Genomic DNA, 23,366 nt, shown 5'->3' with positions numbered 1-23,366 from the left:
AATGCAACAGCGGCGTGAATTATGCTGCAAGTGATGGGGAAAACAAACAAACAAACAAAAAAAAAAGGCTTGGAAATCTGAGTCTGAATTTCCAATACTCCTGATGCCCTCCACAAAATTCATTTATGCAAATAAATAGAACACAAACAGTAAACAGCATTAACAGGAACTCATCCTTCTGCTTTTATTCTTGTAAAAGCCTGTTCTTTTACTTCAAGTGCATGCTGGTATTTGTTTTTCTCACCACAACCCAGTTCAAAACCACACAAAAAAGAGCACATTTCCTTTCAAAACAGGCTAGTGGGATAGTAAAACAGCTTTGCTTTGGTTATTTTTCCAATAAAAATGACAAAACAAATTAAAGATCTTAAATATTATACACTTGACAGCAGAGACACTGTAGTTCAGACAGGTTATCTGATAGCTGCAGAAACCTTCACAAAGCAGAAGAATAAATCATTTGCCTCAGGTCACATCCAAACAGCTAACCCTCTTTGTAAGCATCCCTGACCAAAGGCATCACCACCGAGGGAGTTTCTTCCAGCAGCCAACAACTTTGTCAACAGCTTCTCACCCTGGCTGCTTTTTAGCTCTATAATTAACTGGATGATAAATATAGTTTAAACTATAACAGATAGGTTTTATGTGCAGAGCATTTAGTAACAGTGCCAACTCACAATCAAAAAAAAAAAAGCTTTTGATTTCTATATTTTTAGTGTGCAATTTTATGTATTTTCTGCTATCATAAATGCAGTTGTTTCCTTTAAGCCAAAAACAACAGTATTTACTCTTTGCTGCTTATGTTAGATTTTCTTCCTTTATAGTTTGTTGTAATTTCTATAACTGAAACAAAAAGAAACCTCTTCCGGCTCTTAGAAGCAGAGGGCTGGCTTAGGGAATTAGAGACATCAGAAAGAAAGCAACCTTCAGATTCACCTTTTCTCTGACTTTCATGTTTGGACAGCACAGCTGAACCTCCAAGAGGTGCACTGCTTCCTTCAAATCTTGCCTGAGAAACGAGTCCCACAGCTCCCTGCAAAGTAATTGGTCTAATTACGTGGTAGGAAGGAGCTTCTTTAAATTCCTTAGAAATTAAGACGTGTCATCCGCTTAACATCTTAGCATCTGTTACTGCCTCTTGCACACTTCTCCACTGCATCAGCCTGAAGGACGCTTTCTTGGACATTTCAGAGAAAAACAATTAAAATCCTTGAAACAGAGAAGAAATTGTCCCCTTCTGCAGTGGGATGAAGCATGTAAGGCATTTTGTCCCCTCCTTATTTCTCAGTTTGGTGCACGTTTGTCTGGGTGAGTACAATGATCCCTTTAAATAAGAATATAGCAGGGTACAGCATAACCTTAAATCCTGTGGTAATCCTTACTGATGTGGTAATGTTGTCCTGAAATATTTTCCCTGCCAACTGCTAACCCCTGTGCAATTATTGCCCTCTGTGCTTACATAGATTTGTTTCAGATGGGCTGTTTAGAAGCTAATGGCATCAGTAGGCACACCACTAACCTATTCTTTGTTTTTTGTTTTCTTAAATTCTGCTGTTGTCTGGCAGGAAGTAAGTAACAATTTAATTCTGGCTAATTGCTCATGCAGTAGGCATAATGTTAGGGCAGAATGTGTTCAGAGCATTGGGAGAGGTGCTGAGGCACCGGGAGCTTCAGATCTGCGTGTGCAGCTCAGTGAGACGCGTGTGGGCATTGCCAGGAGGGTTAATGTTTTGCCCAGAGCTGACTGAGACTTCTTAGAGAGGTCCTGCTGCTTGCTTTGGTTCCCTCGATGTTTTTTTACATGCTCTTCTTCTTCGTTGGCTGCTGTGTGAACACAGAGTAGCAGGTAGAAGCGAGTGTATTGAAAGTGCCCGTGCAGATAGAACCCTGAAAGTGCACTGCAGCAATGGATATGTTGTGCCCTCGTAGTATTCCCAACGGAGCTCGTGTTTACTGAGAGTCGGGTAACAGCTACGTAACTGCCACCAATGATGTGTTTTTCTGTGCCTTCTGTTTTAATTGCAGTTCAGGCAAATTATGCCCCCTATTTCTTCGATAATGGAGCCAGGAGCACAAATGGGAACATGGCACTCCTCAGCCTTTCCGAGGACACACCAGTTGGTCAGTATGCAGACACGTATGGTTAAAGTATGGAACTGAAGCCGGTTGGTCTTTTGCTTGGCAACACGCATTTTGTCATAGGTGGTGCTAAACACTGTGGGTTTTCTTCTCAAGCTTTTGATTTACAGCGGCACATCGGGATTGCAGCTGTAGTTTAAAGTGTGACATTTTGCTCCCCTTTCCTCGGTCCATGAGTCTGCTCATAGCATCAGAGCACGGACCTTTGGGATCTTCTCATAGGTGCTCTAAGAGTTTATGAGAGTACAAAATTATCGCTGATAACTTTGTCAGCCCTGATAAGAGCAAGCTGTACATTGCAAAGTGAGAGGCGTGGTTTTCTGTGAAGACTTACAGCGTTCCTCATGTGCAGCACAAATGGTAGAGCACGTTTCTGCTTAGAGTAAGAATTGCTTGGTAACAACAACAGTTTCTTTTGAAACAAGTTCAGTTTCATTTTACTGAAAATTCAAAATTTTACTGAAAATTTTACTGATGCCTTCTCCGACTCTGATCATTTTATGAATGGGTTTATACAGTTCTTTTTAAACTGAAATTGCATTTTAAAAAACAGAATAGAAAAATGGATGATTAATTATCAGAATTTCCCATGGGAAAAAGATGATTTCCTATCATTTAAAAATGTTACATATATTAAATCGCTGTGATGAAGACCTCCAGGCATAGCACTGAGGTTTTCTTTAGGCTTTGCTCATTTGTCTGTAAAGAAAAGCACTCAGCTAATGTCAATGGATTACCAAAGCACCTATTTCCTCTTGCCCTTGTGCACAGAGGAGGGAGATGGCTGCACCCAGCCCCCCCCCCCCCCCCCTTGACAGAGCTTATTCAGTGTTGGAAACAGGGCTGTTGGCAGACTGAGGGCACAGGCTTCCTAGCCATTGCCAGACACTTAGTGCCTGGGGCTTGCTCAAAAATCTCAGTTTCTGGCCCAGAGATCTAGATGCCAGCCAAGATCTACACTGGGCGTGTTTGAAGTGAGGAGGAGATGTCTGGGAGGCAGCAGCTTCTGCTCTTGTTCTTCAACCAGAGAAGCAGAGGAGGAGAAAGCAGCGCGGAACATAGAAGTGACGAACCCAGCAGATGAACGGGCAATGAGCTTGCTTATGATGCAGCAGGGCTTTGCTGTAAGCTCAGCCATACTTAGGTGGAAGCCTCAGCTGAGGGCCTACAGCAGTGTAGCAGCACATGCAGACCAAGAAGCTTAGATTTGTGTTGTGCCTTTGCCCAGAGATGCCTGGAAACCACACTAACCCTCAGCAATCAGAACAACTCCGCTGGTCGCTGGAGCAAGGCTGACCAGTGGGATTGCTTCCCTGCTCATGTAGATAGTGCCTGTAATGTGAGGTGCTTACTGGAACAAAGTGACACCCAACCCAGTCCATGTGAGTGATGGCTGCCAGCCCCCACTGCTCTGCAGGCAGCGCAGCTCCCTCAGTGCGACTGGACTCTGTCCCTGGCATGCTGCAGGCATGCTGCAGGCCCTTAAGGAGCACTGGCTGCTCCCTGCTGAGCAATCAGCCACCTCCAAGGAGACGGAAGCTGAGGGTGGCACAGTCAGAGGTGTTCCCCCTGGCAGGGCTTCAGTCTGTTCCAGAGGCAGAATTCCCTGTAGCAGTGGTGCTCCAACACAGGGACCTGATGCATCTGGCTGGAGCTGCAGGCAGGCAAAGGAAAGTGTGTGTGGCCCAGACAGCCGTATGGCCACGAGGGGTCAGGGGTTGTGTCTGCTGCCCCATCTACAGTGCTGCTATTGCTCATGACTGATGGCTTTGGCCAAACTGTGTCTACGTTAGCTGGTCTGTACTTGCTATTAGCTTTATAAATGACTTTTTAAAAGTCAAGAGAGAAGCAACTCCCAGCACAGCACATAGTGGGAAGGCCAGAGCCAGGCCACAGCTCAGTGCGAGGACCTCGCACTGCAGGAGAACCTGGAAGAAAGAAGATTCTGGTTTCCCGTGTCCGTGTGCTGTTCTAAACGTCCATATGCAGCCATCTTAGAGTTTTGATCAGGATGATCAGTGATGAAACAGGGGCACTGAGGCTTGTGTATGACTGATTCTGTGTAGCTTCACTCAGGCTTAGTGCTGCAGAAATGCAGGAGCGGGTTGGTATTAAGTCTTCTGTGCACTCACATAAAAGTGAGACTGCAGAGAGGATGCTTTATTTGGCTGGTCCCCAGATGCAGCCAGCATCTGATGGGATCAACATCACAAGCAGCTGCTTTAATCTACCTCCAGAAATGCTTTGGCTCTGCTGAGGTTATGAGCTGTGTGTTAGTTACAGTTCCCAGCATGTGCAGGTGAGGGACATGTAGTATTTCAGAGCACTAAAATGAGGTGATGGTTTGTCCATGCTGCTGCAGGAAGAAATGCTGTAGGTACAAGAATACTCCAAGTTCAACAAAAGCACATTATCATGCTCATGTCATCTTTTACCAGGCTTTCTTTTCCCTTGTGGTATTTTGTCTGCTCATAGGTAGTTGTGGACTGTCAGTTATATACCTTATGATGTCAGTTACCACAAAGAAAGCAATTGGTATTTTGTATGTGACAGCTTAGAATTGCCCGTGTAACTCCAGATTCTTTTGAGAGCTGCAGATCATGAGAGTCTTTGTTGTCAGATGGGCCAGAACAGCAGCCCCTTCCAGTGGCTGATGTAAGAACCATGGCAAAAGGAATGAGCTAAAGTGGCAGCTGCAGTTTGGGCAGTCACACAGTGGGGCAAGTAGGGATGTTTGGTGCTGAGCTTGTGGCAAAGAGTTGCCTGTGTACATACAAGATGTACGTGACCCTAATTAAGGTCTTACAGCGTGTGTGAGATGCTATTTCAGGTTGTTTGCTTCATCTTACCACATTAATCCTGTAAGCCCTTGTAGCAGAACGCTGAGAAGAGATGCAAAACAAGGGATCGAAGCACCCTCATAGGGGCCCGCTTCTGAAAATCCAGGCATTCTCAGTGCTTTGGAGATTTCCGCATGCCTCTCATGTTTGCTTTTCTTCTTTCCTTTTTTCCCCATGCTCCCACATATGTGCACCCTCCCACTGAAAGCAGTTTTCAGCTGCACTTCTTTGTGCTCACAGCTCCAACTCCTCACTGCCTGCCTTTGGCTAGCCGCTTCAGATCTTTCCATCCTTCAAGCTCCCCCCATGTCTCCTGCAGCTCCTTTGCTGTTTTCTGGCATGATCAGCTCCCCTCCCAGGTCAGCCAGGCTGCAGGTGTGAAGCAGCAGCAACAGTAATGGTTGGTGAAGAGCAGGTTTGCCATTGTGGTTTATGGTCCATGTCCTCCAGCAGCTCCTCTTGCCCTGGAGTGAGCTTGCAATCCATAGCCACCTGTGCACTTGGTGCTGATCGCTCGTTGCCTTTCATGGTGAGGCAGGTAGAGAGCGGGTGAAGAAGCCCAGGTGGGATGGCCTGTCCATGCGCGTCCCTCTGTTTGTGTTCTGTACCTCTGTAAGCTGGGTATCTCAGATAAAGCTCCTCAATCACAGCAGGCTGCTATGAGGTAGAAGAAATCTACAGAAATGTGTTTTATGTGTCAGGCTCAGTTATTGATAGTCGTGAAGTGCTTCCAGTTATTTGGATGAAGATATTAATGCACAGAAGAATGACAGACATACAAGCTTAATAAAAAATGATACGAATAAACGCTCACCATCTTATGAAAGTGTGGGTGTCATAACTCCCCCAGAAATCATCACTTCTGATAAGCAAAGCCAGTTTACTGTGAAAACTGGCACTTAGTTCTCAGATGTGTAAAAATAGAAATGACAATCTTTCTTTCCCCAGCGTGTGGAGGAAATGTATTGATGAATTTAGAGAATTTATTCATTGGTATGCGCACAAGTGGATGTGCTAAGTGGAGAGTTTAATGAGAGAGAAGTAATGATGGGAGATAAGCAGGAAGGAAGACTTTTGCTTGTAACTCTGACAGCAAAGAAGTCTGCAAATGTCCCTGTGTCTCCAGAGCCAGGGCCTTGCCCGGTGGAAGCACTGCCTTCAGCCCAGGCTGGTTTGCGTGAGGGCCTTTTGCTGCTGCTGCTGCCAGCAATGTCTCCCAGTCTTACAGCAGCATCGCTTCAGACACACCTGGGTTGATAGTCAGGAATGTGTTATCTGCGTAGACACCATGGTGCAAACAGTACAGCTGCACAGGAAAGGCCCCTAACTGAGGGAAAATGGCACTGGTGAATTCAGTTTAACCATCAGGGTAAAAGCTGGCAGTCGGAACCACTGGACTGCTTACGTGCCTGTACTCTGCAGTAGGTTCAATTCGCAGAAGCTTTGCCTCATGCAGGATGGCTAAGTTCCTAGGAAGCAGGCTGGTGAAATATTCACTGCTGATGTAACCACAGAGAAGTGCTCAGTGGCCGCTTTTTCAGGTGCCCACGTTTATACTCTGAATGGAACTGATCCGGAAGGAGATCCTGTGACGTACGGCCTGACCTACGAGGCTGGATCCAGGCGCTACTTTTCTGTTGATGGGAACCTTGGAAACGTGACGCTGATTGAGGAACTTGACAGAGAGGTAGTGTGCAGTGAGATGCCCTCACTCTGCTTTCGTGAAATTTCCTTGACTTTCAGTTAATCAATGTCTTTGAGGGACAGTGCCAACTTGTTTGTACCTGAGATGTGTCATTTCTAATTTTGAGATGCTATAATTCACCCATCGGGTTGTTTTCCAGTTGACTTGAACCACTGCCACTACTATCACATTTTTTAGCAGCTGAGGGCTTTCTTTTCAGCTTTTGCCAGAACAATTTACTTTTTATTCCTATCTGCCCCCACCTGCAAAGTATTCAGAACAGTCCTTTAATAGTCAGACACAACTGAATTTCTTCAGAACTCTCTGTCACAGGAGGAGGTAGAAATTTACATAAGCGCTGTCTGAGGACACGTTTCTGATTATGTCATGCTCCTTTAACCCTTAACCACGTGGGTTCAAGATGTTCCCTGCAATAATGGACTGAAGGCAACTGCATTCTGGGAGCACAGACATCACCCATCGTGTAGCCCATGCAGTAAAGACAACACAATACTCAGTAAACCTTTCAAACCCTGCACACGAAGGCAGAGTAATTTTGAATTAATAATGGAAGTATTTCTCCAAAAAGATGACTGGTGTTCCACTAGCGCTTCATAATGCAATACGAATTCCCAGAGCAGCTATCTCCCGTCCGCATCTCCAGACAGCCATGGAGCACTTCAGCTGAAGGCTCTGAGGGCTCTCCTTAGCCTCTGCTCTGGCTTTCTTGTATCAGTTGCTGTTTTCTTGTACCTGCTGAGATGTGCAGTTCTTTCTCCAATTAAAGCAAAACCATCTAACAAATATACATTGCTGTTTTACAGAAAGAAGATGAGATTGAAGTTGTTGTCAGTATTTCAGATGGCCTGAGTACAGTAAGTATTAATTCTACTCTAACTTGTCGAACTGCTCACTCTGCAGTTGTGCCTCCTTTCATTATATTACCTTTCAGGGACTATCTCATTTGATCAGAAAACATAATCTCATTAGAGCCTTACCTCCTGCTTCAACAGCCAGCAGTCTTCCAGTAACTCAGGTCTCGCTCCAGCCCTGTGAGGGTAACTGCAGCGTCGTGTGAGCCGAAAGCTTGATTTAGTAGGCTATGAAATAACAGCAGCTACCCCTGAAGTTTCACTGTCAGCTCAGTAGGATGCGTAACTAAGAAAGAGCTGAAGTTTTTGTTTTTGTTTTTTTTTGCAAGAAGTGTAACAGGACTGGAACCAGAATTGGATGTGCAAAAGCTGACTGGCCTCCACCCCCGCAGTGTTTCTCTGGTGTGATGTTAAGAAGATTTGCTGAGGCCAAGGTGGTTCTCTTGTCTGCTGCTGAACACAGCCTTGATCATGTATAATCATTAAGAGCTTATATGAGGCATGAGGCACAAGCACCCAGTCCTAGTTCTACAAATTTCCTTGGCATTTTCAGTTTAAGATAAATGTTCTTGTGGGCAGGATATTAGACTGCCAGTAAGAGAACCTGGGCTTCGTCTCTGGAGGTGCCACAGAAATGTGACCCTCTAACTACCCCCAAAACCAGACAACTCTAGAGATCTTCCTCATCTCAAACAAGGGGAGTGAGATCATCCTATGTTTGGGGTGCAACTACATCCTACAGAGACAATGGCTCTCACCATTTCTGTAAATAGCTACTAAATGGATCGCATCCACGTGCCCACTCTGGAGAAATCTGGGAAGTTCTGCTGATCAAATATATTTTGGTTCCATATTTTTTAAAAAGGCAGGTTGCTCAGGATAGTCTGTTAAATATTGAAAGGGTGTATTCATACATGCAAACTCTGCACGCTGTTGACCCAGTCGGATGATATTGAATAAGATATTAATTAATGCAGTTGGCTGTCAGGTGCCAACTTTTACACGGTCTTTGATGAATTCCCACAAAATGCATCATGGTAGTTTGAATGCCACAAAGAAGAAAAATGACTTTTGTAAGTTAGCCCCAATCTATAACCTATGAAGTGCTTTAAGACTCCTTTTCCACTTTAGAGATACCTGGGTGTTCTCCACACGGCTAGTTATTCTGGCTTTTGTGATTTTTCTGATGTTTTTATTGTTTTTTTTCTTTTATATGCTTAGCTTTGTTAGTGCAAAGACATTGTATTACAATACATCTTTTCATTACCTTTGGCTGCACGTTAGTAGGAAAATGAACAGGTTCACGTAAATCAGCTCCAGTCATAACGTGTTCTTCACATTCCAATCCAGGTTTCAGAGAAAGTGAGGATCCTTGTAACAGATGCTAATGATGAGAGCCCAGAGTTCATCAATACACCTTACATAGTCCAAGTCCCAGAGGTTGGTGAATTTTCTTTGCATACTGTATTACAGTAGAATGTAAAGAGGAGCGAGCTGGTGTGTTTCCAGTAAAGTCACAAGATGTGGAGGACTAACTCGCATTCTTATGGGGTTTGGCCAAAGTCAGTTCGGACTTAAGGCACTCTTTCTCTGTCTCCTTACATGCTCCATTTTCACTTCTTGTAGTTCTGCTGGTTTGCCACTTCTGTCTCACTGTAGTATCTGTTTCTGGTCACAGAACTCTCCTTCTGGCAGCAGTATCTTTAAGATTGAGGCAGTTGACAGAGACACCGGTTCTGGAGGAAGTATCACCTACTTCTTGCAGGTAAAGTATTATCTGTACTTTTAAGACTCATCTCTCATTTAAGATTCAGAGGATTGAGCTGCTACCAGTGTCTATAGGGCCAATTCTGTAGCATGCATAAGAAAATAAGCTTTGGCAAATGGATACTGTCTGCCATGAAGCAGTCAAGCACAGCCTGGCAGGCAGGCGTTGGGGCTGGGGTCGCCACTGTCACTCTGGCACATCACAGCACGGCTCCTGTTGGCCCCTTCTTTGGCCCGATGGGAGAGCAAGTCTAATTTGTAACCCTGTGTGCAGATGGGATATCAAAAGCACGATATAGCTTCCTTCAGAAGGAAAAGTGCATGGAAACCCTGTCTGTACTTGGATGCAGCAGGCTGGTGCAAAATTGAAACCTGTATCGCAGTATAGAGTGCTACCTGTTCTTTCTGATGAAGCCAGTGCCCACTGCAACCAGCCTTCCTGGTGTTGCCCTCTGGGGAAGAACAGATAGCTTTCATATTTGAAGCTGGACTGACGTTTGTGTGCCAAAAGGGCAACTTTTTACACGATGCCCTTCAAATCCACTATTTCTGTAAGCATTTTCCTCCAGATGAGCGGTAGTTTCCCTTATTCAAAAGGCAGTGGAATTAAAAAAAACAAAAACACAAACCAATTTGTTGCAGTATGTACCTTAGATACAGTATGGAGGCGAGTTGGAATATATTTACACAGCATTAAAGGTAATCTGGTTAAGAGCTCAGGCACACTGAGAAAGAACACCTTGTTGAAATTTAGTTTTGATTTCACCAATTATGAGCCAATTAAAATGCAATATGTGCAGGATTCAGTTTTGCACGGGGCTTTTTCCAGTAAGCCAAGAGACTCCAAAGCCAGTAACAGCTATTTCGAGCTTCCAGGTCTAGCTAATATATTTGTGTAACAGAAAGGTTGCTAAATAAGTTTATTTATTAAAAATATGCTGCTGCATCCTTTCACACAATTCTTAAGTTGCTCAGAAACAGCATTCTTGTAAAGTCTGGTGTGGGCAGGCAGTGATGTCACCAAAAGGACGAAGACTGTGTGACAGTGACCATAGATACGGAAAACCAAAGTGTGCAGTTAGGGACTCTCACCAAAAGGGGAGGGAGACATTTTTAGGCCCTTTTGAAAGTCAGATGTCTTTTAGGTGTCAATTCACTACAGAAAAGATTTTGAAAACCCACATTGAAGTAACTGATTTATTCTGAATAACGAAAGGCTCATGGCTGGTTCATGAATTTTTCACAAACACACAGAGGTGAAATTCATCAGATACAGTTTGGGTGAATGATGTATCATTATTCTAGTCTTTTCCTTTAGCAGATGAAATAAAAGATTAATCCCTACGGCAATCTTGTTTCCATACCTGTAATCTTCTGCCTTTTCTCCTTTCATTTTTCTCTAGAACATCCATGCTAATAAGTTTACAATAGACCGTCACAGCGGCGTCCTGCGCATCAAATCGGGGATCACCCTGGACTACGAGAAGTCAAGAACGCATTTTGTTGTCGTGGTAGCCAAGGTACAAAGCTTTCTTCTGCAAGTGGAGGAGGTGAAGGATTGTATTTGAGTAAGGCAGCTTAGGTCAAACAGAAGCATGATTTAAAAGTTTGTTGAGACAGCAGAGTCACTCCCTCTGCCACGTCTGAAGGAATGGAGGGTACCACGGAGAGGTGAGGAGGAAAGCTGGCCAGTGCCTGCTGCTGAGCAACATCTGGAGGGGGCCAGGGGTGAATTCCCCACACTGAGCTCAGGCTCCAGTGCCAGGACAGTGAGCTCCTATGCAGCAAGTCACCCTTACATGTTGAGATGCACTCAGAAGCAAACACTGGTGTATGCAGCCCCAGCTTTGGGACGCATCAGTCCCTTTGGACTCCCCGGTGCTGCTCGGTACACAACCATGTTACAACAGGGGCAGAGCTCTGGAAGAGTCAGAGGAAGTTTCTTTTTTCCATGCCTCCACTGTGTTGTGGCAGGATCTCACACCAATCCCACAAATGCTGCTGCAATTCTTTCCTCCCCGCTGTCACTCTCAGTAGCACGGTGCCTGCAGCATGGCTGAGGATTCATAACAGGCATTAAAAATTCAGACTGAAGTAAAGTCTCCCAGGATCCTGCAGAGAGCTGTCAGGCTGGTGGCCGCATGTGTGGAAGGAGAATAATTTCACTGCTACTTACAGTGGCTTTACGTTTCTTGTTTTGTGAAAAATGTATGGACTTTGTTATTTGTTTATTTAGCCAGGATTCATTTGAAAAGAAATAATAGAACTTGGGTTAAATGCTACTTTTGGGCAGTAAGGAGCAAATCTCTTCCAAAATCCAGAACTTTAAGAACAGCCACAGCAGGTGCCCAGAACAATTCACAGCAGTATGGCCACTGACCTCCAGCCAGTGCTGTGGCTTCCAAAACAGTGAGGCATTTCTGTAGTTGGCATTGCTGTACCACCAGCACAGTGCCAATGGTGGTAAGGTCCCTAGAGATTGTTTATATGCTGTGGCTGTCACACAGCTCCTGGGTTTGTGCTCTACCATGCTTACACTTATGCTACACAAGACTTCAGTCATATTCACCTGTTTGATTTTTCCCTGAAATTGCCTGCATACTTCAGCAGAGGGATCTGACAGCGACTTCTCTTTTAGGATGGCGGTGGGAAGCTGAGGGGAGACAACAAAGTGTTCTCAGCCACAACAACTGTCACCATCAACGTGGAGGATGTTCAGGACACTCCTCCCATGTTCATTGGGACTCCCTACTATGGATACGTCTATGAGGATACGCTTGCAGTAAGTGCTGGTTTTGACCTGCGGAAGTGCAGTCTTTCACGTTTCAGCCAAAATAAACATGTGCTTTGGGCTGCAGCACTATCCTCTCAATATCTCATCTGGGCCAAGGTGAACCTGACACCGAGTAGCGCTTTCTGCTCAGCTAGGCTGAGGAAGGGCCCAGGAAATCCTCCCAGGTCCAAGTGCACCAGAATACTAAGAAAGCAGCGGCATACTGAGGAGAACCACGGACGAGTTGTCCTAAAACTGTGCTTGTTGCTATGCCTATTGCTGAAGATACACCTCCTTATATATCATGGACAGCCTAAGGAATACAGAGATCTCCTGGCTGTGCCACCATCTCAGAAAGTCCTACTGTCAGATCTGCTCAAAAGAGAGCGTAGAGTTTATCCAGTCAGTGTATCATGGCACTTTGACCCATACAGTAGTCTTGATGCTGGTGATGCTTCCAGACACATATCATTCCCAAAGCTGTAAACTCATCAGTTTGAGGTGCAACTCTAAGCAGAGGCACAGTACTGAATAGGGATCAATTTTCACCTTGATACTTGTTTTAATTAAAATTTTCTTCATACATAGGATAAGAAGTGGTAGCTACTTATGAAATACCTAACCTTAGACTATTGTCAGTGTGTTAGTACCCCATTTGCCTCATTCTCCTCCTCAGGGGCAAATGTGTGACAGTACACAGCAGCTCAGTTCATAGGCTGTTACATTTCTGCCGGGCAGAGTAACACTTGCGTTCTTTGCAGATGTTCGGAATGTATGGAACATAGACTTATTCTGAGAGTTACACATAGATCTTGAAATAACTATCAGGTGCACACAAATTAGTATTTACCATGGAACCAGCAACTACCACATACCATCTTGGTAGCAAACTGAAGCGATCAGGTCTCAGATTTGTTACTCCAAATCTGAAGAGAGGGACAAGAGGTTGGGCACTAGGCAAACAGGCACGGTCTCTTCGCAGAAACATTTTTCTCACTGGAAATCAATGAACCTCAGGGGGTTCCCCATGCATCATGAGCAAAAGTACCACCATTCCCCCTATGCCTTACTGCAGAAGGACTCTTTGAAATTCAGTTTATTAATGCACCATTGTCATTTCATTGCTTTTTGATCTCAACACACAAACCATAATTCCCTATTTCACCCCAGGGCTCTGAGGTCCTCACTGTTGTTGCACTTGATGGAGACAGAGGAAAGCCAAACAGTATTCATTACTCCATCGTGAATGGTGAGTAGACTTGGCTTATACGAAATCTGAAGGGAAGTCAAGTCTAGATGTGACATGAAATTAGAAAGAGAAGAGCGTACAGGTTAATAATGCTGTGACAAACTCACATGGAATAGCACCAAATATCTCAAACAACTCCAAGGACATGCCAGCAAAAAGCAAAGTAAGATTCACTGAGTTTCAGTATCTGCTTCGCAGCACTGTGCTTGGAGTTGTTAGTTGTTAGTTGTTAGTTGGAGTTGATTTGTTAAGCATCAGTAGCCTGCTTGTTGCTTAAGAAAACATGAAGGGAGATGCATTCAGTGCCACTGAACATCTCTATAATTTGATCAAGGAAATGAGAAAATGCATTGAGAGACCCAGACATAGCAATAAGAGGACTGTTCTTATTAACATTTTCATTGGGGTTCATAAACTGCCAAGTCTCTGGTTTCTTGGAAGAAATGATATTTACTAGTGAAAACCGTACTGTAAGAAAGTAGATATTATCAAAGCAGTAATGCGTTTCATTAGGTCTACTGAGGGTGTCTGAAGCCTGTCTTTCAATGGCATAAATACAAACCTTACCTGAATTGACAACTCATTAGCAGGTGAAGTCAACTGCTTAGCTCCAAGCTAAATCTTTAGTTTCATTTGGTTCTTTCTTCCTTCAAAACAGGACTTCCACAATAACTGGGCACCCAGACTCCCAGGAGCCCACAGTTTCATGCAAAAAATGCAAAGTTCAGTTGCAGAGCTATTCAGGAAATTCTTCAGTGTGTTACATTGTTTAAAATGCAATGTCTAGAGTGGATGGAAAGGGTTGAAGTTCGGATCTTATCTTGATGTGGGATGGGATCATGCTTAATAAGTACCTTCTCCTCTGATGCAAGAGAATAGGTAGAATAGGGGTTGCAGAATAGGAAAACAGATGAAAAATGAGGAAAGGTAAAAAGAAAGGTGGAGAATGAGGAATGAGAACATAGAAGTGCTACAGAAAGAAGCTAAACAAGGGGAAAAACAGTTGAAGGAAAATATGTGAAGCCAGATGAACCAGGGAAGCTGTCAAAGATACGTGTATGGTGTATGGGGCACACTAAAAAGAGCTTAGCCATTGGGTCAAGGGAGGTGATCCTCCCTCTCTACTCTGCCATGTCTGAAGTACCATGTCCAGCTCTGGTGTCCCCAGTTAAAGACAGAATACTCCTAGAGAGATTCCACACAGGGCCACAAAGATGAGGGACCTGGAACACATCCCATACAAGTGAAGGCTGAGAAAACTGGGACTCTTCTACCTCGAGAGAGAAGGCTGGGGGGGGAGGGGAATCAGCAAATGAGAAATAATTTATTCTAAGACTTTTTTTTTAAATCTAGAGTGTGTAGGATAACTTTAGAAAGTACTCTAACCTTCTAAAAATGCAAAATGGAGGAACATGTGCATTGCTACGTACCATGAGTTATCAGTTTCTCTCCCTAAAAATAGACAATGTGGTATTGTGAATTGAAACTACTATTGACTTCAGCTCTTTCTCAGTCAGGATGTGCTTTCCAGGTCAACGTATGTTAATAATTGACCCCCTAGATGTGTCAATCTGTTCAATGTTGTGTCCAATATACTTTAAAGAAGTTGCAGTTACTACAGGTATTAGCAAAATGGGACTCAATCAGATGGTTTAAAAATAAGTGTTGGAATCAAGTTAGAGAGAAATAAAAATGACTGGGCTTTCAGATGATCATCCTCTTTTCTAAAAGCCTCAAGTTCCTTCATTTTAAGGTTTTTTTCCTCACATCCTTTCAGTGGTAGGCTCTGCAACAAAGCAGAACCTGCGGAGAATCCTATGGGTGAGACTGGGGCACGTAGGGTAGGATGGGTTCCCAGCTGCCGGCCGTTCCCTCTCTGAGCAGGGCAAATTCACCAAGTGGAAAAGAATCAAAGCCCTATAACTGGTTTTCTGTTCGGAAAGATGGAAGTTACACTGCATGGACCAAAGTCAGCCTGCAGCCTCGTCCTGCCTGTGGAGCTGTCTCAACCTCTGTGAAAAGAGCCTAGTCTTTACCCTAGATTCTCCTAAGTCCCCTTTCATGCTGGCGCCTTGCAAGAAAATGAGTGTTGTTTAACAAATTGGGTGTTTAAAGCCAGAAGATGCTTCTCCCAAGACGCTGTTCACAGAAAGAGTGACTGTGCTTCTTTAGGATAAATTGTCAGACTTCTCACCTTAGCTGATATTAGCAAGAGCAATGTTCTTGTTGCTCAGAAGCTTAATTATGTATGCATTTGCTAATTAAAATGAGTAGTGGTTTTTGTTTCTGTTTTTGTTTTTTATCTAAACCAACATGTAAAGGCAGCAGCATAACAGAAAGGAAAACCAAATGTGCAGGCCCGGTTGCTGAGGCTCAAAGGGAACCTTGCCAGCATGGGAGAGAGAAAAGCAAGGGCAGCTGCCTGTGTGGTCAGAGCTCTGCCTAGCTGCACCTAGAAGAGGAAATTCTTGTTGGCCCTCATCTGTGCTCTTATCACACTACAAGCAGGCATAGAAATGCTTCACTTTTTAAAAATAGCCACTGATAGGAGTGGATACACATACAGACAAATATACTAACTGCACGCTTCATTAAGAATATCACGCTGGTTCAAGAAACAGGAAGAACGGCACTTAACTAGACTATCTTGGCTTATTGCAGGAAGTGAAGGTTCTTTTGAAATCAGCAACATCACCGGAGCCATTTCTGTTATAAAAAGTCCAAATCAGCTCAAGAAAGAAGTGTATGAACTAAGAGTTCAGGTATGTACTGAGTGACCTGGCTGCACTCGATTTACCCTGCTACCGCCCCTTCCTGGAGGAGCCCTAGTGGGGAAATCTCCCTCTAGTTGTTGGTGTGGCTCCTTATCTCGGTGTGACCAGAGGCATTGCAATCTATACAGTGATACATATGGGAGTTGAGAAATAATTTACAACCCCTCCCCCAATATCTAGTGAAAGTAATGCTGTACCTTGGCTACTGCTATCACTTCTAACTGCATTTACATCAAGATGATTATATTTCTTTCCATCCTCAGAAAAAGACAACAATCTTTTAGGGAAATCCATCACATTTTTAAGTTGCAGAGCTGTAATGCCAAATGAGTGAACAGCCTAATATTTTAAGGGGAAGACAGCAAGTGTGGTATTTTTCAGAGGGGTTCAGCAGACCAGCACCTTTGTTTCTAAGCCATTTCAGCATAAACATGCCCATTAGGGATGTGGTTTTTTTTTCCAACAGTTTCTGTCCTGACATGAAAAACACCTTAAATTGAAGGAGGTGAATTTGTCTGCATGTTGCAATTGTTTAATTTAAACATATTTTGTCTTTCAGTTAATAAAAACAGCAGCTAGATTTGCTATACAGCCTATACCCAGCTTAAATGAAGTCTATCCAGATGGCAAAGCAGAATTGCAGATCAGAGAACAGAAATGTCATTTTGCTCTTTCAAATTTCACGCAGCCTGAATACCTCAAGTACATCTTACCTCTCAGAGATCCAAAGCTGCTGCCCTTCCAGAACTCTGCCAGTTAAATACCTATGGTACTCAGCAAATGTCAAGTTCATCTTCCTTTTCCATTTCATAAATACTTTGGGCAAGCAATTATCTTGTCTGTATCAAGTTATTTGTCTTTAGAGGACTGTTTTTACCTAGGGTGAAATACTAAGCTCAAGAACAAAACAAGAATTTTTTCCATCAGGGCTGGTTGAGACTGAATTATTACCACACTTTCTAATCATCATGAACTCCACTGCAAAGTGGACTGAGATTTCTATAGCAACATAAGACTGTGAATGCTTGTACAAAACTGCTGTTAGGTTGATTTTTGCATGCAAAACAAGACCCAAACATGGAACTAAGGAAGGAGCCAGCTGCAGCTAAGAAGGGAATATTCCTTCATCTCTTTTCTCTCTCTTAACTTTGTCCAGGCATCAGAAGTCAGCCCAGAAGGGGATGTCTCAGCATACGCCTTTGCCATGGTGACTATAAGGGTGGTTGACCTCAACAACCATCCGCCGACATTTTATGGAGAAAGCGGTCCCCAGAACAGATTTGAACTGACCATGTACGAGCATCCCCCAGAGGGTGAAATCTTGAGAGGGCTGAAGATTACTGTCAATGATTCAGATCAGGTACGTGGAAACTGTGAGTTTTCCTGCCCTGTTTTCACAAAGATAGAAATGGACATCAGAGTGGCAAGTGTCAGGCCTTCAGTTTTTTTTTTAGAACTGAATTGTTTCACGTGCATTCCCAGAAAGCTTAGGGCAAGCAAAATACTTGCCAAGACCATTGCCACAGAGAATTTAGACTCTAAGGCATATTTAGTTTGTCATACATCATTTAGTCTGACCATTATGTCAGAGAGAAGAGCACCAGTCCCAGATCTGCAGCCCACCTCTTGAGGACCTCTGAAATTGAAAAGTCTTCATGCATTTCCTTTGTCTGTTGGTTATGTTCAGTTGCTGTCAGCATAAAGTCTGGGAACATATTCCCTTTAGATAACTACTGAAGCCCCAATTGCTTTAGCAACTTGAAGTGCTTTAAGTTTCCGTCCATACCTTTCATAAGCCCTCTGGAAACAATTCTGTCTGTGCCCTTACATTGTATTTATGGCAGCATATTATCCTTCTAGAGCTTATGTTACAACCAGAGTCTGTAATTCATGCTTTGAAATATCATTCCCATTGGAGTCATATTTTTAGGTCATCTTAAAAATTACGCCAGCACCAAACTAACTGATCAAAGAAAAAAAAAGACAACTCCATCCATCTCAGCCCAATATCTAGCTGACCCCTGACACTCACAGATACTATTGTGATGGTTGCTATAGGGATCCCTAAGCTGAATACTGCAGGAAGGGCATCCACCTGAGTTAGTCTCAGAGTAGGCAGTGACAAGAGAGATTAATGCATCTGACAACTGTATTGTCATTGGAAAGAGTGCTCTTATTCAACTGTTCTCAGTATTGTGCTGTTTTGACTGTATTGTACTCTATCAAACCCACCAGCTTCTTCCACCTCCCTCCAACTGCACTGCAGCAAGCAGATAAATGACTGCTTTCAAAGCAGCGCTGCGTCTATCTCACTATTGTCACTGAGGACGTTGCTGCAGAAGAGAAGAAACAAAACCTATCTCTTTTATTTGGAGATCAAATACATATGTATCACCTAGACCGACAAAATACTCAGGGCTGCATGTTAGACTATAAACTAAGCAGCAAATACAGCTAATAGTTCAAATTTCTCAAGAAGCTTCCTAGTACAACATAAGACATCACTCTGTGGGGATAGGATTTTGTAATGCTATCATGGGACAGAAAGTGCCATGATAATAAAAGAGCTGCTTACCTTCAGAAGGCGTCAGGTAGGTAGGGATTCCCAGTGGCAAACACTATCATCTCCACTGCCAACCCTTCAATGAGGTCTGGGAAGGGATGGATCCTGGTTCCAGACCTTCCAGCCACTCAACTGCATTGCATGCACCTGTGCTGGTCCTGCCTTCCCACAAGGTGTTCCATCACTGGTTCAGTCCCTGATTTAGTATTTCCACTACAGACTGATACTGTTTCAAGACACAGAAAGCAATGTTTTCCCCCCTGTAAAGATTTATGTCTCTAACAGCCATTGATGTCTCTGGTGGTCCAGGTGAGAAGGAAGCCACAATCACGGCTTGCCTCAGGCCTACAGTTTGATGGAAATGCCATCTTGCAAGAACATCACACAGAAATTTCTCACCCCACTCTCTTCAGCCAGCAGACACCACTAAAGGCCTGGTGTCATCGTCCCTTCCATTGCTCCTCTGTCCTGCGGCTGTCTGCTTTGCTATGTGCAGCAGGGCTTATTCCACACAGATCTGGACTGGGCGGATAACACTGTCAAAAATCACTGAGCCTTTGAAGGGAGACAGCACTCTCTCCCACAGCACCGCGGGTTCAAGTGCAGAGGATTTCTTGTGGTCAGACATCCACCTCTCCCCACCAGCACCATTCCCTGCAGTCCGGCAGCTCTGGCTTTGCTTTGTGTGCCATAACGCCTGGCAGAAGGAAGCCTGTTGTCTCCTGCGTAGCTGCAGGGGTTTCTGTAACCAGCCAACTCAGACCACTTGTACTTAGATCCCGAATCACTCTTGTTTCCTTGTCATCTACCATGGAATACTTTTTGTCTTGACACGGGGCAGGGCTGCAGCAGGAACTACTTGTAACAATTCTCAGGAATAGAAAAGCAAAGTTATCCTGTTCAAAAGCTGCTATTAGAAATTCTTCACCTCAAGATTGATTGTGGGGGCAGAAAGCAGCACCAGCTAGGCAGGGAATGCAGCTTGTTGCCCCAGTGTAATCATTTTACTACTGGAAAAAACAGTGAAGTTAGAAACGTAGTTCAGTGGGCTCCCTTGTAAGGCAGAGATGTAGGAATCCCACTTCATTTTTTCTTCTCCATGTTGTAGCAGATTTTAAAGTTTGTCTGGCACTCTGGCACGCCATCGCCATCTCACACACCAGTGCTGCTAACCTAGATATCACCACTTCTCTTCTCCTCTATTGTCTAGAAGGTTTATCTATACGCTGGGATTTGGGCTTTCCCTTCACCTGGAGCTGTCAGACATGTATCACATTTCATTCTGCTCCCAAGTGCTCCAACTTCTGTTTGGAAATTGCACAATTTCACAGCTCCGTGTCATTCTGCGATGTGAGCTCTTAAACTACAGGTTGGATTTTTTGACAGGTCCATCGTCCTGGCTTGGCGGGTCAGTCATCTCCCCTCGGCAGGGACCAGGAGAAGGCAGAACTTCCACATCCATACACAAGCAGTGCTGTCCCTCTCTCCTGCACTCTTGCAGCACTAGGCAGAAAGTCAAAAACTTCTTACCAGAAGATTGCTTCTCCTAGTCAGACCCACCGCAGGGTTTTTCCATTATGACTGGAAGAATAACCGAGCTTGTCAATCTATTTACAGAAAAGTTACATGTCTCGTGACCAGGGCTGAAGGGATTATATAGCTAAGCTTCTTTCCCTGGGTATGGAGAACAGAGGGCTCTCAGCAGTAAGACTGATTCTAATTTCATACAGCTTGAAGAAACAGAGCCAGCTTAAGCTGTAAGAAATGCATCATTCACCAAAAGCAATGCAGTATCTGCTTTTCTTCACAGGGAGCCAACGCTAAATTCAACCTCCGTCTTGTTGGACCCGGTGGCATTTTTCGAGTCGTTCCCCAGACGGTCCTGAATGAGGCTCAGGTTACAATAATAGTGGAAAATTCTGCTGCTATTGACTATGAAAAATTCAAGGTCTTAACCTTTAAGGTACTTGTGCTTTCTGGACCCCCTCTGCTCATGTGTCTGATATGTGTATGATGGCTGACAAATCCGAAGGGATTTATCTCCTCCGTCCACCTGGAGCTATCTGATGATTTGCCACTGACTTTATATTCCATAGAAAGGAAAATAATTTCTCCCTGTGTTTCATCAACTTCCAAAAGGCTTACTAGATCCATCTATGGGATAATTTACTCCAGATAGTACAAGCTGTTGAGTATTAAGTATCAGTGGAAATTGTGTATAGTCCAAGTCATTCCAGACTAAGCTCCAAGGGTGTTATTTCTACTCTTACAGTGCTAGGTTCAACAGGGTGAAATTCTAATTTCCCTGGAGCCAGAAATTCACCTGTGTAGTCAGAAGTAATTCAATTCATTATCATACTTTGAATACTGGCTGGCCGAAGACCCCATCTGACCAGAAGATAATTTCCCAAAACTGCTCACTGCCTTTGTCAAAGTGTATCTCCCCTGTGTGGCCCTTTGCAGACCGATCTGGGGCCTTCTCACCGATGTTCTAAGCCAGCCACACAAGAGCCAGCAATCATCCGAATGCTGGAAACTTTTGTTTTATTATTTTTACAGAAGAAATATCGAATGATTTTGCCAAAAATGCAGAGCCTTTGTCTAAATTCCAAATGAAGAAGGTGTGGTGGGATGATATGGTAATGACACATTTGAGCAAATACTTTATAAAGACTTCATGGCCTTCTCCATTTCCTTGAGAAGTCAAAATTGCTTTCTATCTCGTTATAGTTGCTAATCTAGTCCAGTCATTCTACATAGACTTTAGGGTGAAACAGGCTCTTATTTCTATTTAATATGTATCCCACAGCAGCTTTGAGAAACTATTCTTTTTTTTTTTTAATCTTTTTTCCTATAAGCAACAATTCAGTTTCTCTGGTTTGTTATTGAACAGCAAAATGCCAGAGAGATATTAAAGCAGACTCAACAGGGAGGCACACCAAAGCACCACCCAAGGCAAAGGCCACCAGAGAAAATACATCTTCCGTTCAGAGATGGCTTTTAGATTCCATCAGCCGTCAGGACTCCCTTCATTTTTGGCTCAGAGCACATCCCTCCTCGAGGAGAGCCCGATCCCACCATCCTCTGTCTGCAGGCACTCACATCTCCTTCAGACTGGGGCCAGACACAGCTGCAATTATCCTCGGTTGCCAAAATAAAAGTCTATTTTAAAGAATCTCCTGCCACTTTTAAAGTTATATCTGTCTACTTTTCTGGCATTTGTATTAATTGCTGCTATGCAGTCCTGTGAAGTAACAGTTTTAGCTTTTTTTTTTTTCCCCTCTCTTTCTGCTTGTAGCATTGCATAATACATTGCAGATCAGAAATCTGACAAAAATCCCATCCTGTGGGAAGAATTTGCTGGTGCACTGACAGAGCCAGACTGTGGCTGCTGAATGGAGAGGGAATGAAAATGAACGTAAACAGAAAGTCAAAGCACTAAGCTGTCAGAAGGCACATTGGGATGCGCCAGTTCTATCACCAAAGATGATTTCACTGCAGATGCTATAATTTAGTTACAGCACCACATGCATCATAAGCAGTAAGATTTTATCCGTGTGCTGACCTAGGAGGTGATTGCTCACATGCAGATTTGGTGATGCCTGACTCTACTTTTAAAAATTTATTTTGCCAAAACCCTTTGAATCACCCAAGAACATGAGTTTGCAGAGACATGGCAACAAGATCTCCTTTGAGAACATATGTGCCCTGAGGTAATTCAAGCAATCCTTCAGGTTGTAAGCCTTCAGGAATCCCGTAGCTATTTATTCCTAGCCACTACACCTGTTTACACAGTAGTGACAGTTCCAAAAGATGATGCTGGTGGTCTTCTCCCCACCTACTTCAAACTCTTGCTCCAAGCCCTGCCACCTATGGGCAATGCAGCCTTTCTCCAACACACAGGGAAGAGGAGCTCCCACAGCCCTCAGCTCAGGAGCTGCACAAAAGTGGGCAAGAGCTCCGTGGCAGTAACCCTTCTGTGCAATCAGAAGCTCAAAGCTTTCACTAGGACATAACATGTGCTTTTTAGTCATTTTCTGTTTCTTTTTCTGTAGCTTCTTGCAATAGAGGTGAACACACCAGAGAAATTCAGCTCAACAGCTGATGTAGCGATACGCCTGCTGGATACCAATGACAATGTCCCAAAGTTCTCCTCTGATTACTACATTGCCAGGATCCCTGAGAACTCTCCAGGGGGCTCAAATGTAGTTGCTGTAACTGTAAGTTTTACTCACCTGTAAATAAATGTTCTCTTTTCTAGCTATTTGCGCAGACAGCTTGAAGGCCTTAAAAATCATAAAATCATGGAATTGTTTGAGTTGGAAGGGATCCTAAAAGGCCAGCTTGCCACATTGCTTCTGGATTCAGCTCCAGTTCCTTTCCAGAATCAACACAATAATAATAATTTTTTAAAATAGTGATAAATATTTTTCAGATAGATATCAGTATTTTTAAACTGTTTTTCAGAACAAGTTTTATTTATTTTTGTTTGAATTAAAGGCCATCTGCTTTTAAGAGAAATCACATGATCACTGAGTACTAGGAAGGCCGCAGTCAAATCCGTGTCCAATGGAAATATTTGGTTATGGCTAAGTGGAATTACATTTACTGGATTTTCTTGCTTAAGTACAAGTAAAAAGAAAACAAGATGGCTGTTTAGTGGGTATTAGTCTCCTCTTCCTGGGAAGAGTCTGGCTGCTCCATG

The 23,366-nt window shown here is 43.7% G+C and overlaps 1 protein-coding gene and 1 long non-coding RNA gene across 3 annotated transcripts in view; one reads left to right on the top strand and one right to left on the bottom strand.

The window, feature by feature from the left end:
* The window catches only part of LOC128078020 (uncharacterized), a 173,673-nt gene that overhangs the window by 66,922 nt on the left and 83,385 nt on the right, over positions 1–23,366 (bottom strand). The window lies entirely within an intron of this gene.
* CDHR1 (cadherin related family member 1) overlaps positions 1–23,366 on the top strand; it is a 92,122-nt gene that overhangs the window by 57,523 nt on the left and 11,233 nt on the right. Inside the window, exons 1-13 of one of the 2 annotated variants that reach the window (XM_052677795.1) lie at positions 845–1,308; positions 2,026–2,121; positions 6,521–6,666; positions 7,488–7,538; positions 8,886–8,975; positions 9,214–9,300; positions 10,706–10,822; positions 11,941–12,084; positions 13,246–13,324; positions 15,986–16,086; positions 17,255–17,458; positions 20,472–20,624; positions 22,717–22,881. In XM_052677795.1, coding sequence (XP_052533755.1) covers positions 1,248–1,308; positions 2,026–2,121; positions 6,521–6,666; positions 7,488–7,538; positions 8,886–8,975; positions 9,214–9,300; positions 10,706–10,822; positions 11,941–12,084; positions 13,246–13,324; positions 15,986–16,086; positions 17,255–17,458; positions 20,472–20,624; positions 22,717–22,881 — 1,494 coding nt within the window. In that variant the 5' untranslated portion in view covers positions 845–1,247. Of the gene's footprint in view, positions 1–844; positions 1,309–2,025; positions 2,122–6,520; positions 6,667–7,487; positions 7,539–8,885; positions 8,976–9,213; positions 9,301–10,705; positions 10,823–11,940; positions 12,085–13,245; positions 13,325–15,985; positions 16,087–17,254; positions 17,459–20,471; positions 20,625–22,716; positions 22,882–23,366 lie in introns of those variants that run through there. The other variant, XM_052677794.1, reaches the window with a different exon arrangement.

This window comes from Tympanuchus pallidicinctus, unplaced genomic scaffold, assembly GCF_026119805.1.
Source record: "Tympanuchus pallidicinctus isolate F22 unplaced genomic scaffold, pur_lepc_1.0 scaffold16, whole genome shotgun sequence".
Lineage (NCBI taxonomy): Eukaryota > Metazoa > Chordata > Aves > Galliformes > Phasianidae > Tympanuchus > Tympanuchus pallidicinctus.
This window is presented reverse-complemented; position numbering and strand designations above follow the sequence as displayed.